The sequence below is a fragment of the Podarcis bocagei genome, assembly GCF_964188305.1.
Source record: "Podarcis bocagei genome assembly, chromosome: 1".
Taxonomy (NCBI): Eukaryota; Metazoa; Chordata; class Lepidosauria; order Squamata; family Lacertidae; genus Podarcis; species Podarcis bocagei.
The window spans coordinates 85,329,346-85,346,667 of NC_138125.1; the positions used below are offsets into that span (position 1 = coordinate 85,329,346).

At 45.5% G+C, this 17,322-nt stretch overlaps 1 protein-coding gene across 7 annotated transcripts in view; it reads right to left on the reverse strand.

Annotated features, from left to right (window-relative positions):
• P2RX3 (purinergic receptor P2X 3) overlaps nt 1–17,322 on the reverse strand; it is a 29,534-nt gene that overhangs the window by 7,160 nt on the left and 5,052 nt on the right. The window contains exons 1-5 of one of the 7 annotated variants that reach the window (XM_081169169.1): nt 12,074–12,150; nt 9,522–9,657; nt 2,313–2,384; nt 1,631–1,694; nt 795–888 (exon numbers count right to left, since the gene is read on the reverse strand). In XM_081169169.1, coding sequence (XP_081025295.1) covers nt 795–888; nt 1,631–1,694; nt 2,313–2,384; nt 9,522–9,554 — 263 coding nt within the window. In that variant the 5' untranslated portion in view covers nt 9,555–9,657; nt 12,074–12,150. Of the gene's footprint in view, nt 1–794; nt 889–1,630; nt 1,695–2,312; nt 2,385–3,984; nt 4,894–8,041; nt 8,819–9,521; nt 10,090–12,073; nt 12,151–17,322 lie in introns of those variants that run through there. The other 6 variants (XM_081169167.1, XM_081169172.1, XM_081169171.1 and 3 more) reach the window with 6 other exon arrangements.

Genomic DNA, 17,322 nt, shown 5'->3' on the forward strand with positions numbered 1-17,322 from the left:
CTCCTGGCTATTCCTCCTAAGCCCTGCTAGCCATTTCCCTCTGTTGGAGGACAAGGGCTGTCTGTGCTTTCGGTGGGGCATGTCCTGACCTCCTGAAGAAGATTGCTGACTCAGATGTGGTGAAGGATATGACCACATCACCACCTTTTAATCAAATGAAATAATCAGGTGAAATAAGATGAAATAACCCCTTCCTTGGAGGTTTTTAAAGAGAGATTGGGTGGTCATCTGTCACGGATGCCTGAGCTGAGTTTCCCCGCATTGCAGGGGGTTGGACTAGATGACCCATGAAGCTCCCTTCCACCCCTACAATTCTATGATTCCATGATCTCTGATAGTGGCAATATAGTTCATGTTGAGGTTTCAGGTTTCTGTGCAAGATTTATTTTTTTTAAATTGCCGTATATGGGGGATTTTCTCATTTTAAATCAGGAACAAGCCTATACTTGTCTGTGAGGCACTAAGACATTTCATGCATCCACCAGTTGGGGCCTGGTTATGATGCTCACGTTACCTGAAGCTGGAAGTCTTAAGAAGGCACTGGATCAGTACTGGGATAACTGTCAAAGAACCATCCTGTCCTTCCATGTCAGATTAAAACGAATGGAAAAGCTAAGCCACCACCCACGCAAGGACATTTTTGGCCTCAAGAAATATTTGACTACAGGCAAGAGTTGGCGGGTCTCTTGGGCATTATTTGACTAGTCAGTTGACTAGGGCGCCAGCTCTGATTGAAGGTTCACAGTGGGGTCAATGTTCCTTCTCTTTGAAATAATCATGGTCCAAGCACTTACACGTTTACATTGTCCACCTCTGCTGGGCACCAACCCTGGATCTGACAGGTCTGGAAAGTGGAATTGTAATTAACACATCGGCCCGTCAGGATCCCTGCAGAAGGAAACACTCCATCAGGAAAATGTCATGGTAAAAAAAAACAAAGCTCAGCATGTCAGGAAGCCATGTCTTCATTCAAAGATTACTTGAGAATTTGTAGTTCACCTCAAATAGCAAAACTGGATGGAACTCTCCAGCTCATTATAAGGGGCCCATTGCAGTCTCCACACTCTCCTCAGCAACCACCTGCCTTTTAATCAAGCACATCCAGTCCACTGTGGGGCAATCCATGACTGCCTCAACCTGGCTGAACCCCAGGTCAACCTGAATTGGCCTGATTTGGTTTGGGAGCTGATTCAGCTGGAGCCTGTGGACAGTCTTCATCAAAATAATCTCTAAAGCCACATTATTCTTTTTAAACCACAGTTTTTCCTGTGCTGGATGCCTGTCCACCAGCCTTGTTTCAACACAACTCAAGAACGTATGGTGGGAAAAATAAGTTCCACACATTCCAACTATTTATCCTTCCCGTCATCCCAGAAATTGTTCTAAAAATAAAATTCTGTACAGAGCAATCCAAGTACCAACCAGCCCCTGCTTGGCTCCCCCCCCCTACTGTCACAGCATCATTCATGTGCCCTCAGACCATTCAGTATGAAAAAAAGTAGGTCAATGGTGTATAGATCATTCTGCCAACGATGAGCCAAAGCCATTACATTTCACAGTGACAATGAAAGGTAAAGACAAGCCTTTCATTTGTACATCGCTCCTTCCTTGTCTGTTGTCTGTTGCTTACCTGCTCCTGTGGCGGTGGGGACGGGCTTCTTGCAGTCTTTGTCCCCCTTGCACTTGTACCCCGGCTATTTATGAAACAGGAAAGAGAAGAGATGGGCAGAGAGAAGAAACCTCTAATGCTTCCAATATTAGTTCCCAGTTACCTTGTCCCCCTGTTCTGAGATGCTCAGACTCCTGAGGGAGCTAAGAATATCTTAGCTCCCGATCCCTGTCTCATTCACAATCAGTCCTTAAATTTCTTTTTTGGAGGGAAGGAGCCCATTAATAAAATCCAGGAACTCCACCCCGCCCCTTTCTCTGCCACCAATGTAGCCAATTAGTGTGAGCAGTTCTGAGCTAGACGGTGAAGGCAGCTTTTTATACTCCAAAATGAACAGGCCAGTGCGGAACGTCAGAGCTGCCACCAGCAAGAACACCGGATTGGCTGTGCCCACGTTGCTGCCACTGTGCCCCAGCACATCCGCTTCAAGCAAGCTACATGGCGTCATGCAGCTCTGCCCCACCACACTGACAGCTTCTGCTGCAAAGCTTCCTCTGCCACCAGGATAGTCTTCTCAAAGGAATAGCTAAGGAGGGAAGCACCAAAGGGTAAGCCCCTTTTTGTCTAGAGCACGGAAGACATGGCAGAAGAAACCACAGCCCCAGGCCACCTCCCTTCACCCTCTCTTGCCTGACCTGCTTACATCAGGGCAGACGCCTTGGAACTGGTTCTTCGTCACAATGAGTTTGGTGATGATCACAAAGACCGATGTTCCCTAGGAGCAGGTGGGAGCAGGGAGGGAAAGGAGGGAAAAGTTCACGTTGTCGCAAGGAAGGGCACAAAGACAGAAGAATGGTGAACAAATGAGTTACCGCGGTCACAGACAAAGAAAATAAAATGCAAAATTAAACCCAAACGACAAGTTGAAGAAGAGTATGCCAAGTGAAGCAATGGGTGGGAAAGAATCAGAGAACACCCAGGCAAGGATCAAAGCACAGACTAAGAGACCGGGACAAGCAAACATTTTTTTATGAGCCTGCCTGTCCACATCGACCAATGTTAGTCAGCTGCAACCAACTCTCAATAAGTTTGCAAAAATTCACCATAACAGACCTGTGACTATTTTTGCAATGGATTAGAATTTTAAAAATAAGACCCTGAGGCAACGAATTGGAAAGGAGATGCAATTGTGAATATATTTTTAAAAAACAACAACACTTTTCTTTTTCTTTGTAAAAAAACCCTCCCTCTCCCTCCCTTGAGCACTCACTCAAGCTTTTCCACCACTGGGGAGGAAAAGGTTTGGGGGGTACCCTTCCTTCCCAGGGAGAAAAGTTGCTGGGGAGGATTTTTTTCATCAGAAAGGGTTAAGCTTTAATGCTGTATTGTTTTTAACACTTGATTGGAATCCACCCAGAGTGGCTGGGGAAGCTCAGCCAGATGGGCGGGATATAAATAATAAATTATTATTATTATTATTATTATTATTATTATTATTATTAACATTAACCCCTCCCTTTTCTCTGGCTGTTCTTCTGCAGCTACTCAGCCATATGCACAGTCACTTTTGCATTTAACATTTGAAAGGGAACTTGTGCAGAGGACCTGCATCCTGTACACCAGTGGTTTTCAACCAGTGTGCCATGGCACTGTTCTGACTTTTCTTCCCTCCCTCCTCTGATGCCCTTTTGCATCTCTGCCTCCCAAAGGCTTGCACAGCTGTTTATTGCACCAGCCCTGGCCACAAGCTCCCCAGGCGAATGGTGCCTCTGGGGCTGGCCAGGGGGTACTGGTTGCCAGGAGCTGAAGTGGCCTTGGAGTAAGCAAGTGGGCGAGGGAGTCCAGCCAGCCAGTCCACCAACCCTTGTTACTGGGAATAGACAAACAAGTACAAATCTAGACTTGCCAAGGACAAAATTAACAATATTTAGAAATCATCTGTACAAACACAGTATTAGGTTAAATTTAGGATAAGTACAATCTTTTTTTCACAGGTGTATTTTAACAATTGTTATTGTTTTCACTTGTAACTTTATACTGGGTACAAAAATCCTTTTAATTTTTCAATAAAGAATAACTTTTTTAAAGCTGTGTAATTTCAATATAATCTAAGGATTTGCATGGCACACTTGTAAAATGTTCCACACCTAGGGGCGCCTAAATACCTAAAGGTGTTCACACGATTAAAAAAACTAAATGCTTGCAGCTGCATTTTTCACACAGGCAATAGGAATTGAGCTTGACCCTGGCTCCTCACAATGCATACATAGATGGACAAACAAAAGTAAGAGAGGCAATGTGGTGTAGTGGTTAGAGTATTGGCATGAAACTGGGGAGACGCAAGTTCAAATCTCCCCCTCTCCCGCACAGCTTACCTGGAATCCCTGGTTCATAAAATGAAGTAACTAAATTTCCACGTAAAGTGATCCTGAAACAAGGTCCCACCTTGAAACAAACAGCACAGAGCAGCCCTTATGTTCTGGAATGTCAAGTCTGGAAATAAGAAGCCGCAACTCTTAGGAGAAAATGAGTTTCCCTTTTTCAAGCATCTGCCTCGGGACTGGGCAGGAAAACAAAAACAGAGCTGGTTTCTGTGCTTGGAATTACTCTGAATTTTCCAATAAGTTAAGAAGGAAAGTTCTCTTCTGCACCACAACTTTCCCACGTCTGCCAATGAAAAAAGGTTACTCAGAGTTTCCAAAACATTTTATGGCAGTTCCTCTCCCCTGTTGCAGTTTTCGGCAAGCAAAATTGAAACATGTGGCTTAGAACTTGTGCTATGAGCACAGTTCCACTGTTGGGGTGTTTCTGCTGAAGGAAGGGGGAAAGCATTTTTTGCCGATTCTTCCTCCCCCTTGCAGCTCTCTGAAAAGCTGCTCGGCTCTGGCTGATGCTGGAGTTTGGAGGTGTCCCCTCCATGTCTGAGCCTTCACTGACCCGCACATTCCCTTTACTCCGTTTAGAGTGCACTCCCACTGCTGGTTTGAAAAGCAGGATACACACATTAGCTACAATCCATATTTATCTTGTATCAGTCCTGCTGTTCCTTACGAAATCTTGAGTTTTGATGTATTTTACCCAAACCAGCTTCGATCCAAAATGAGAAAAGAACTGTGTACATGTTACCAGCTTAAAAAGCAGCAAGGTTGTCCTTTTTGTTGAATCAATATTGGATCGAATTTGGTTTGGGAGGAAACACATCAAAACACACTATTTAGGGGGGGGGAGATAGGGTGCAGGAAAGATATGGATTGCGGCTAATGCTGTGTGACACTGTTTTCTGAACACCAGTGGGAGCGCAGTGGATGTTTCCACAGCCAAAAAGTGATGTTGTGTACACCATCTCCGTCCTTTATTTTAATACAGTGGTACCTTTATGAATACAGTGGTACCTTGGTTCTCAAATGGTTTAGTTGTCAAGCAAATTGGCTCCTGAACGCTGAAAACCCATAAGTAAGTGTTCCAATTCGCAAACGCTTTTCGGAAGCCAAACGTCCAGTGCGACTTCCGCTCGAGTGCAGGAAGCTCCTGCAGCCAATTGGAAGCTGCGCCTTGGTTTTCAAACAGTTTGGGGAGTCGAATGGACTCTTGGAACAGATTAAGTTTGAGAACCAAGGTACCACTGTAGCTGTAAAGACATTAGCAGATTATTATGCTTATCTCCAGGACATAAAAGGTTTCATTTGCTGATCTCTGCTGATTAAGATGCTGTTAAAAGGCACAGCAGCAAGCCAGAATGATTTTCTACCCTGTTCAGGTGCCGTCTTTTTTTTTATTTTTTTTAAAAAATTAACTTAATGTATCAAATATATGTGTTACCCATTTTTGTGGGGGGCGGGGTGCAGGAAAACTGAACCATAAGACAAACAGCAAAGCATACTATAATCCATTAATGATGCTCAAATACAACAACTTACATGCTGGTGTATTTCACCTTAAACCCCCCCCCATCTTTACCTTGGTGACAGATGCTGGGGGTGTAACATGACACAGTGCTCTAGCTGGCAAGCACTGCCTGTGGCTGGGAGCGCCATTTAAATCCCCCCCAATTCCCCGATAGAAACTGGGCGGGGAGTTGAAATGTTGGCCGCAGCTCCTTCAGCATCAGGAGCACTGGGCCCAGGAGATGGGCGGCCCCTTCACAGCCACCCAACATTCCTGACCCATGACCTGCCATGCAGAACAGGAAATGCCTTCAGATAATTTTCTAAAAATGCTTAAGGATGAAGGAATGCAAACTGCTCAGTCTAGCACATGGGCAAGCAAACTAAGACCCGGGGGCTGGATCCAGCCCAATCGCCTTCTAAGTCCAGCCCGTGTATGGTCCGGGAATCAGCGTGTTTTTACATGAGTAGAATGTGTGCTTTTATTTAAAATGCATCTCTGGATTATTTGTGGGGCATAGGAATTTGTTCATTTCCCTCCAAAAATATAGTCTGCCCCCCCCCCAAGGTCTGAGGGACAGTGGACCGGCCCCCTGCTGAAAAAGTTTGCTGACAAGCAAAGGGGGGAGGGAGACAGTTGATCCCCACCCCTAATGGAGGAAGGTGTGTGCTAGGAGATTACACATTTCTGTTTCCCCGAGTGGTAAAGAGCTTCAGGTGCTGTGCTGCCGGGATGAGTTCTCTCTGTGTACAAAAGCAACTGAGTTCTGGTTTTCTTTGCAATATTTGTCCCCCTCCCCCTTCAAATAGGCAAGCAGACTGGAGGCAAACAGACATCCCACACGTAGGTAGCAGCTGCTGAACACCCCAGTTCCAGTTCCAGCTAACTCCAGCCAACCACAAGAGTCTGACTTTCTCCCCATCCTGCCAGTCTGTTTTTGTTGCCTATTTAAATTGCCAGTGCTGTTTCTCATGTACACAACTGCTGAGAACCGTCCCATATTCCAGCCCTGCTGGCAAACTGCCCATTCAGGAGACCATAAAAAGTCATTAAGAAATACGGATGGGTCCTGGTGCATACTTTTAAGGCCATAAACAGCACAGGACCCATTTGACATGGCAACCCCCCCCCACCCCCCCAAAAGCTTGACTTCACAATTTATTTGATGCCAGTTTCAGACTGTGGTATTTACATATATTTGTTGAAATTGGATTGTATTTATGTCAAAATACTATTGGGGGAAAAATGGAAAATAAAATTTATTTTTTTAAAAAGACTATGTGGTATTTGCAGGGAGTCGAGTGGGGTGTAACAGGAATGGGTGTGTGCATCTTTATTATGATGAATTCTGTTTTGATTCTACTGTATTGTTATGAGTTGGCCGGTGGTGGGAGGGCGGGGAGTAGGCTGTATGCTGAAACTCTTCTATCCCCTGAGTCCAGCAAGTGTAATATAAGCAGGGATTAAAATTCCTCGAAGAGTCAGGCTAGCTTCCTGGTGAGGTGATAGCCTAGGTGATGGAGACATTAAGAGAACAAAGGAAGTGGATCTGTGCCAGATGCAAACTTGCTGGTAGTTAGAAAGACAAAGGTGAGAGTGAAGAATTGCAGGGTCTGAGCTAGAAGCTGGAAAAATGCTGCATGCTGGGAAGCCAGAAAGTCAGAGTGATGCTTGATTTGTGTGTGAATGCAAGGCTGTGGCTATGGGATAAACAAGGCCCTCTTGGAGTGTTAATGCTGTGAAAACCTCCATCGTAGGCTCAGGTTGTATATATGTGTAAATAAGCCATATATCATAACAACACCACAGTCTCCACTGTCCCTTATTCCAAAGGAAGCACAAACCTTGGGTAAGCGCCTGGAACCCCCGAAATCTCACACCAATTGGATATTGGGGTGGCACACAACAGTGTATTATTCTTATTCTACACTACCCAGGGATTTGTCTGGACAAAGGGCAGTTTAAAGATTTTAAAATCAAATAAATGAACATGAACGCTCTTTTATTACGTCCCATGAAAACTCAGTTTGCGGTGACCAAGTCAAACGAATTGACAATCCTATCCTGTTGCCCCCAACTCCCCGGCAGAGGTCCACATTCAGCTGCCCGGGTTCAGTCCACTTGCAAAAGCTGGCAGGGACCTCAGGACGCCATATCCTTGACTAAGCCTTACTCTTGGATTCCACCCCATCCATCAGTTTCACTGCAACATGCAGCAAAAATCAGAAACAACTGGGACGAAGTTGGTGGCTCCAGAATTCGGAGCAGTTGCTCCTATCATCTTTGAGGGGTGGGGAGTGGGAACAGCTCATGTTCTTACCCACAATGTTTTCTGTTCATGGAACTCTTCTTCTGCATTCTTTGTATTCCTAATGGGCCTGAGCATGTTTTGGGAATTTCCTGCTCAGTTGGGGAACATGAGAGCAACGTTAGAACTCTGTTACAGTTCCAATGGGGTTGGGGGGGAACAGCATAGAAGGGTTATCTGCGGTCCTGAGAAGTACAGTGTGTATATATTTAGAACACAAATTGCTTGTGCTCACTGACCTGTCTCAGATTTGATGCTGAAGGTACAATGAAATCTGAACACATATCCATAGAATATTCCGACTCAAGACTCCAATAAACTTTTATCTACAGTTCTGCTGATGCCAGTTACTTGCTGCCTTGGAGCCACAAGAAAGGCTCTTCATACCTTCATCTGTACTGTATTGCTACCAACAATCTTCCTTTATGGCACCGTTTGCCGTGGCAAGTGAGCAAGCATGAAATCATTAAGACACTTATTTTCCAAGAAGGCATTTAGAAGTACTTTAAACAAGGTTTGCACTCAGGTGTGATTCCCCAGGGCAAGAAATACTCACAACTGAGCACCTGAAATTGTGCAGCCATGTTTGTTCTTTTAAAATACAGACACCGTAGGCCCTGATCCTTTTCCATTTACTATTTATGTGCAAACACAAATGGCTCATTTGCACCATTAAAATATTAAGTATGTATATCTGGTTCATGCCTGCACATTTATCACTTGATGGCTGCAACATCAAGGGGTGATTCGTATGACTGAATGGCAGGGGCAGTGCGTCCTGTTTTGCCTCCTGAGATGAAACGGGAACGTGTCACCCATACCTGGGAAGCTGAAGGACAGCCACTGGTAGAGAAGCGATGCTGCTGCTGCTGCTATTGCTACTTCTCCACTGGCGGCACGGCCGGGGGCACCCATGGGGGCACTGTCTTTTCAACTTCCACCACCTGAGGCAGCTACTTCAACCAGCCTCATGGGCAGGCCGACCATGCTGAATGGGTCATTCTAGAACAGTGGTTCCCAACCTGTTTTTGGCCATGTCCCACCTAAGCATCTCTAAAATCCTGACCTCCCACCGTGACATATAATTATTATTATTCAAAAAGTGAACTCATATTCACGTGGAGGAAGCCTAAAAGGCCATTCACTGTTAATAACTCATTCTCGAATTGCCCCCCTTAAAAATCAAATTGCCCCCCTGTGGGGCGGGTGCCCCATTTTGGGAACCACAGTTCTAGAACATTCTTATCACTTCACAAACAATGTTATTACATGGAGTCAGTCAGCATATGCATTCCCTTACTAGTAATCAGGTATATAGTAATCTCTCTTACAGAAAGTGATGCATAGTCATGCACAAACTATACCAGGGAATATTTTTCTGAGAGGGGAGCCACATTACCCCCCCCCACCCCAAGTTATTGTTGAAGCCATACTCCGCTGCTGAAGGGTTTTGCTGCTGCTTTATTGGGTCTGTGCTATGGGTTATTGTATAGCTTGTATTGCTTTTTTCTGATTTTATATTATACTTTATGCTCTCAAGTAACTTAGAGACTCCTTACATAGCAAGCGACTATTAAATTGAAATCATGATGACAAAAATAAAAATGATCAATTTATCCAGACATCAACAAACCAAATGGCCTACCCATCTTTCAGCCTCAAGAGAGCTCCATACCCTTTCAACCCAACTCCCTCCCCGAGAACTTCGTGAAGGCTTACCTGTGGAGGCGTAACATAATCAGCTGTGTCCATGACCTGGTTACTGTACTTGCCAAAGCCTTTGACCTTAGTCACCACAGAGGACTCAATGGAGGTGTCTCTTATTTGGTAGGCCTTCTCGTGCAAGAACACCCACCTGTGGAAGGGGGGGAGTGGGGGATAAACCAGTTAGCAAGCCCTCTAGGGCTAGGAATGCCTTGTATGAAATGACAAGAGACAGAAAATAATGGTGGACTAATTTACATGAGCAAAAACCACCCTGATCTGTTACTGCAAGGTTAGCTAACTTAGTGTGCTCCCACTGCTGTTGGGCTCCAGCTGCATTCAGCATGGCCGATGGTCAGAGATAATGGGAGCTGGAGTCCAGCACACGGCTTATCCCTGTTTTGGTGTCCTAAGCATTAGCATTGTTAATGGAATAGCTTCCTATGACTACTAGATCTTGGGGCCAAGTAGTTTCTCCTCATGCTTCTGCATAGCCCTGTGGTAGCGAGGTCACATCTTCCACATTCTCCCAGCTGTTGCCAGCTGGTTATCTCATTTTGGGGTCTCCAGCTCCCTCCCTGTGGGCGTAATCCATTTCTATTGCAGTCAGTACAGATGTTATGAATTTGTTTGGCATTTCAAAAGCCTCTTCTGGTTGCCTTGTTATGAGAATCATAGAATCATAGAGTTGGAAGAGACCACAAGGGCCATCGAGTCCAACCCCCTGCCAAGCAGGAAACACCATCAGAGCACTCCTGACATATGGTTGTCAAGCCTCTGCTTAAAGACCTCCAAAGTAGGAGACTCCACCACACTCCTTGGCAGCAAATTCCACTGTCGAACAGCTCTTACTGTCAGGAAGTTCTTCCTAATGTTTAGGTGGAATCTTCTTTCTTGTAGTTTGGATCCATTGCTCCGTGTCCGCTTCTCTGGAGCAGCAGAAAACAACCTTTCTCCCTCCTCTATGTGACATCCTTTTATATATTTGAACATGGCTATCATATCACCCCTTAACCTCCTCTTCTCCAGGCTAAACATGCCCAGCTCCCTTAGCCGTTCCTCATAAGGCATCGTTTCCAGGCCTTTGACCATTTTGGTTGCCCTCCTCTGGACACGTTCCAGTTTGTCAGTGTCCTTCTTGAATTGTGGTGCCCAGAACTGGACACAGTACTCCAGGTGTGGTCTGACCAGAGCAGAATACAGTGGCACTATTACTTCCCTTGATCTAGATGCTATACTCCTATTGATGCAGCCCAGAATTGCATTGGCTTTTTTAGCTGCCGCGTCACACTGTTGGCTCATGTCAAGTTTGTGGTCAACCAAGACTCCTAGATCCTTTTCACATGTACTGCTCTCAAGCCAGGTGTCACCCATCTTGTATTTGTGCCTCTCATTTTTTTTGCCCAAGTGTAATACTTTACATTTCTCCTTGTTAAAATTCATCTTGTTTGTTTTTGCCCAGTTCTCTAATCTGTCAAGGTCGTTTTGAAGTGTGATCCTGTCCTCTGGGGTGTTAGCCACCCCTCCCAGTTTGGTGTCATCTGCAAATTTGATCAGGATGCCCTTGAGTCCATCATCCAAGTCGTTGATAAAGATGTTGAATAAGACCGGGCCCAAGACAGAACCCTGTGGCACCCCACTAGTCACTCTTCTCCAGGATGAAGAGGAACCATTGATGAGCACCCTTTGGGTTCGGTCAGTCAGCCAGTTACAAATCCACTGAGTGGTAGCATAGTCAAGACCGCATTTTACCAGCTTCTTTACAAGAATATCATGGGGCACCTTGTCAAATGCCTTGCTGAAATCAAGGTAGGCTATTGGGGGGTTGGGGGCTTTCTTCAGAGAAGGAGTGATGAGGTGATCTGCTGGAGCGCAGGGGTAATTGACAGCTTCTGCTTGCTCTGGCAAGCAAAGGAAGTGATGATGTGAGGCTTTCAGGTCCTTTTAAAATGAAGTTTGAACCATAAACATACTATTTTCCAGTTCAGACGTTGTCCTATCTATACCATTAGACCCCTGCCCCATAATAGTAGATCCCTCCCAGTTATTGCTTCCAAAAAAAATGCTGTTTCCTACAACAGGCCTCCCTGCTAGGCAATAAATGACGATAAGCCCTGTAGGAGGGCGTTTAAAAGAATGTTTTTGTCCAAACCAAATTGTAAGGCAATTTTTACTTCGCATCTCATTTTTTGTTGGGTGCTGCCCTCTAGCGCTCAGACTTATATTGATTTATCACAGCGATAGATAGAAATGCCATCCATGTATGCAGCTGATGGCTCTGACAACGGTGTCTTTACCAAGAAGGAAGCCAGGGAGCATATCAGCACTGGCCAAATGGAAAAATGTCACCTGAGCACATTTACTCAACAGCACATCCCACTGATTTCAATTAAGCCTGCTCCCCAATAAGAGCATGTGCTTAAGAATACAATCTGTAATGCAATTTGTCTAATTTGGGTTTCAGTGAATCACAGATTGTAAAGGGCCTTTCTATCATCAGTCTGATTTCCGGCATACAGCAGGGTGCATATATTATTCCTCCAGTAATTCTTAGATAGTGTCTGTACCTTTTATGGGATATCAGACATCTAGTGCTGAATCAAGCACATCCATTGGCAAACTGTTCCAACTGCCAATTATCTTCCCGGCTAAATGTTTGCAGCTAATTTCCAGTCTGAGGGATTCAATCTCCCTGCTGGATCCCTCTTTGGTTGCCTAGAGATTAAAAAATGGCCTCCGCTATGAGACATCACTTCCTTGTTCATCCCTTCCCTTGCTCAAGAAGACCATGTGAGCCAGGCACAGCTGATGCCATCCCATCCATACCAGAATGACAGCCTTTGAACATCACAAAGGAGAACAAAAATAAAAAAATAAAAAACCCTCATGAAGTATCAGATGCCAACATTCAAGGTTGGAAGCCACTAATGGATCAAATTAAATTAGATATTTCCCCCCTTCCATACCCACTTAGAACTTGGTAAAATGCTAACAACATTAAGCACACGGTCATTTTGAAATGAAGCTGGCAGTTCAGTTAAATGGTCCATTTATTTCCCTCTGTTTGATCAACTCAGAAGAAGTAGAAGGGTTTATCCTATCTTACATCACTCCTTTCCTACTGCCTTTGCCAAAGACTGGAGTTTTGCTGTTGTAGGCAACATAAGCACAGGATCCAGTCCCCTCCTCTGGAGGAAGAGCTTTTATTGAAGGGATGTCGCACATTTCCCCAGCACTCAGACCACCCCAGTTTTGTCACTGGGGAAAATGCCCTGTCCGTCTAGCAAAGATGCTGATATTTGCAACTGTTGTGTGGAATGGACTTTGCCAGCAAGAGGCTCAGAAATGGTGACAACAACTTCTTTGCTGGGTCAACACCATTTTATATTGACTACCTGGTAGTTACAAACTAGGGAGGCTAAAAACAACCCCAGCACATCACTCCAGTGCGGCAGCAGGCAAGAGAGAGTCAGACACTAGATGGGTTATACCAGCCTGGCCCCCATTCAAAGTTCTGGGCTACAACTACCATCAGCCTATGCTTGCTAGAGCTCATGGGAGTTGTAGTCCAAAACATTTGGGGGCCAGATTGGTAAAAGCTGGGTATATACTATCACCCTGCAATAATAATCTTGCCATTTTATGAACCTTTCATTTTAGGAAGGCCATGTACTTTCCCTCACCCTGGCATCTGAACCATACCATACCCATCCAGCGAATGTAGCCAATTCTATCCCTTCTATGGCAATGCATCCTGTCTCCATTAGGGGGGTGATGGGATATCCTCCTACTGCTGTAGGATGATGGCTAACATGAGCATAGTGCTTTCAAGTGCGTGCGTACCTAAACTCTCTGTTTGGGGGGGTGTCTCCTGATTTATGCCACGGTGCATCTGCAGCAGCACAACCAACAAAACGCCTTCATCTGCCTCAGCTGCAACAAAACATGTCTCTCCCACATCATTCTCCACAGCCACAGCAGGCATTGCAACCTTCTATCAGTTTGACTTCACCCCCAAAGGCACACTCCTCCATTGTCTCCCGAGACAGACGGACACCAACAAGGTGTGGGATGAAGGCTAACAAGAGCATAGTGCTTTCAAGTGTCTACCTACTTAAACTCTCCATTTGGGGGGGTCTCCTGATTTAAATATTAGCGGGGGGAATGATTTGATCCCCTTTCCTTGGGATGGGATTGATCTGTTTGCGTAGGGAAAAGTTCAGTAGCTGGATCTGAGAAGTTCCCCCTCCCCAAATACTTACCCAGCCCCCCTTTTCTTTTTCTTGCCCTAATTTAGAACATAAGCATGGAGTTTCCCCCACAATCATGAGTTACAAACCTGCCTTTTAGTAAAATGGAAGTTCCTGAAGGTTCCTCAGAAGCTAATGGAATCCATGACCACGAACATATTTCATGCTTTGTTGTACAATCAATGTCATGCCAATTCCTAGACTCCATGCACCAGCTTTGAGCAGCATGTCCATTACACAGACTACAAATGCTTCGCTAGGCTGTGAGCCAAATGAAACCCTGCGAGGGGGGGTTAGCAGTACCTGCATCGTGTGACTCAAGAGCCTTTTCAATCCATGTTTACTATGTAAGAACATAAGACGGTAAGAAGAGACACCCTTCTGGGTCAGGTCAAAGGTACGTCTTGTCCTGCATCCTGTTTTCTCAGTGACCAGCCAGATGCCCATGGGAAGCCCCCAAAAGCAGGACCAGAATGAAAATAGCACTCTCCCCACTTGTAATTCTCCCCACTTGGTATTCAGAGAAATGCTGTCTCCGATGGTGGAGGAAGTGCACAGCCAACAACACGGCTGCTGCTCACGGACAGCCTTATCCTCCATGAATATGTCCAATTCTCTTTTAAAGGCCTTCCATGCTAAGTGAGTAAAGAATTGCTGTGACATGCAGCATCCCCAATCTACATGTGTTAACTTGAGAGCCTGCATAGAGCCGGCAACTAATTGTGGTTTGTACAGGAGTATCATGTATCCTTTTGAGCTGTGCAGAATCTAATAAGGCATCACAGGCACCTAAAGGCTGGAGTGTGGGAGCTTGTCATGATGGCTCACGCAGCAATACCTGCAGGAAGTTCACAACCAAACCCTTAAGTGGAGCCCAAAAATGTAGGCACAAACTCAGCAGAGGAACGTTTAATCCAATAGGTCCAGTGCTATTTTTCTAGGAAAAGATGTGCTAGACCTCACAATGAACTCCTCCCTTGTTCTCTTATAATGGCAATGGCACTCACCTGACAGGTGCCGGAACTGAGTTCCGGTGAGTTCTGGCCACTGTTTTTTTCCTAAAAAAATGTTTAGGGCTACTCTCATTTTCCTACTCATATTGAAATACTGCCCCTCAATGAGGCCAAACTTAGATTCACAAAATGTTTAGGGGTATGCATCCCCCCAGGAAAAAAATCACTGGTTCCAGCTGGAAAAAAACACCCGGAATAGGTCATCATCCAGCTGTCAGATGCCTGGCAGAAGAGATATGATTTAACCAGGGGGAAAAGAAAAGAAATGCAAATATTATTGCAAAGAAGTTCAAACCACTAGCATGAAGTTGGCATCCTTTAGAGCAGGGGTGTCAAACTCAAATTCATTGGGGGCCGCATCAGCAGTTTGGTCACCCTCAAAGGGCCGGTTGTATCTGTGGGACTATGTGTCCACTCTTTATTATCATAAATTATTGTCACTGCATTCAATTATTACTGTTTTTTGTAATAATGTAAGTAATAACTAGCTCTGAAAGCAGAAACATAGAATAATGGCAAGTAGAATGCATGTAAAGTGGAGATTTCCTGTGTAGAACGGCCGGCGCCGCTAGAGGGCAGACGTTCTGTGGCTTGTAGGCTGCCGCGCATGCGCTGAAGAAGCGGCTTTCTTGTGTCAAAAAAAAAAGGGAGAATAAAAGGTGAAGGCTGGCGGCTACACGGGCCACATGACGAGGTCTGGCGGGCCAGATTCGGCCCGCGGGCCTTGTGTTTGACACCCGTGCTTTAGAGAAAAGGAAAGGAGTATCTGTTCTTTACTTATTTCCCTAATTCTCTGACTTCTGTTATTCTGCCACACGCAAACTGGAAAACCTCACTGTCATCTCAGTCACTTGCCAAAACAAGGAAAGTCTGTCAATTACTCTGGCACCTGATAGCCCTCATCCTACTTGGAATAAATATCATGGAACTGTGCTCCCCTGAGTTCCCCTTCTACTGCGCTGCTGATCCTGGGGCCTGATGGAGAACTACACATAGCCAGACGTGCACATTCTCCTTCCCCAGAGGTAAGATATATTACCTACTGGTTAGAGTGTTGGAATAGGACCTGGAAGACCAGGGTTCAAATCCCTACACAGTCAGGAAGTTCACTGAGTGACCTTGGGCCAGTTGTTATCTTTCGGCCTAACCTACCCCACAAGATTGTTGTGAGGAGAAAATGTGACTGTAGAGAACCATGTATACCACTCTTAAGTTCCTTGGAGGATAGATGAGATTTAAATGCAATCAATCAATTGATCAATCAATCAATAATAAACACACATTCTATTTATTATTTTTGGATAGCAAGGCAGCAATTACCTATTGCCAAACATCCCAAGTAGGCTAGTGAGAGGGTTAACCTTTTATTTTGCATGGGATGCAACAGAATTCTGAGACAGCGCTAAGTGAGACGGCTACCAAACTGCACTTTATTCTTGTGGCCAAGGGTATATCCGTTCTGTACTTTAATTAGGCAAAAGATTAGCCAAAGGCAGCATCACTTTTGAGTCTGTGTTGCTGATGCGTTCTTCTTCCAGTAAGGAAGCAATGCTCTTGAGCTTTCTGGCTCAGAAGGCAGCACAAAGTGGATAAGCTGAACACCCTTTTAAAAGGGCAGGCCAGCTACAGGTGTAGTGAGAAGCCTCAAAGAACTTGTGACTGAGGTCACATTGCATTCAATAAGATGGATGGCTCAATCTTATGCATATTTATGCAGAAGTACCATGCTTTTCCATTTATAAGATGAGGATTTTTTACGGATGGCTGCGTTGAAGTTAAATCCTTTGAAGACAGAGGTCCTCTGGCTGGGTCGGGACGACATGGGGTTGGGGGGCCAACTCCCATCTTTTGCGGAAGCTCAATTAGTGCCACGCCTTCCGCCAAGAGCTTGGGTGTAACCTTCGGCGCCTCCCTTTCCATGGAGGCGCAGGTTTCAGCCACAGCAAAGGTGGCATTTTTCCATCTCCACCGTATCAAGCAGTTGGTCCCTTACCTTTCTCGCCTTGATCTGGCCACAGTGATCCATTTGACAGTCATATCCAGGCTTGATTATTGTAACTCGCTCTACGCGGGGCTGCCCTTGAAGCTGACCCAGAAACTCCAGCGGGTGCAGAATGCTCCTTATGGGGTCCTTGCCGTGGGATCATATTCATCCAGTGCTTTACCCGCTGCACTGGCTCCCGGTGGAATACAGGGTCAGGTTTAAGGTGCTGGTTTTGACCTTTAAAGCCCTATGTGGCCTAGGACCCTCATACCTATGGGACCACCTCTCCTGGTATGCCCCGCGGAGGACCTTAAGGTCCACAAATAACAATACTTTGGAGGTCCCGAGCCGCAAGGTGGTTGGATTGGTCTCAACTAGGGCTAGGGCCTTTTCAGTACTGGCCCCGACTTGGTGGAATGCTCTGTCACAAGAGACCAGGGCCCTGCGGGATTTGACATCTTTCCGCAGGGCCTGCAAGATGGAGCTGTTCCACCTGGCCTTTGGTTTGGACTCAGTCTGACCTTTATGTTTCCCTCCCCTTATGGTTTTGATTTATGGGCTACTACTAA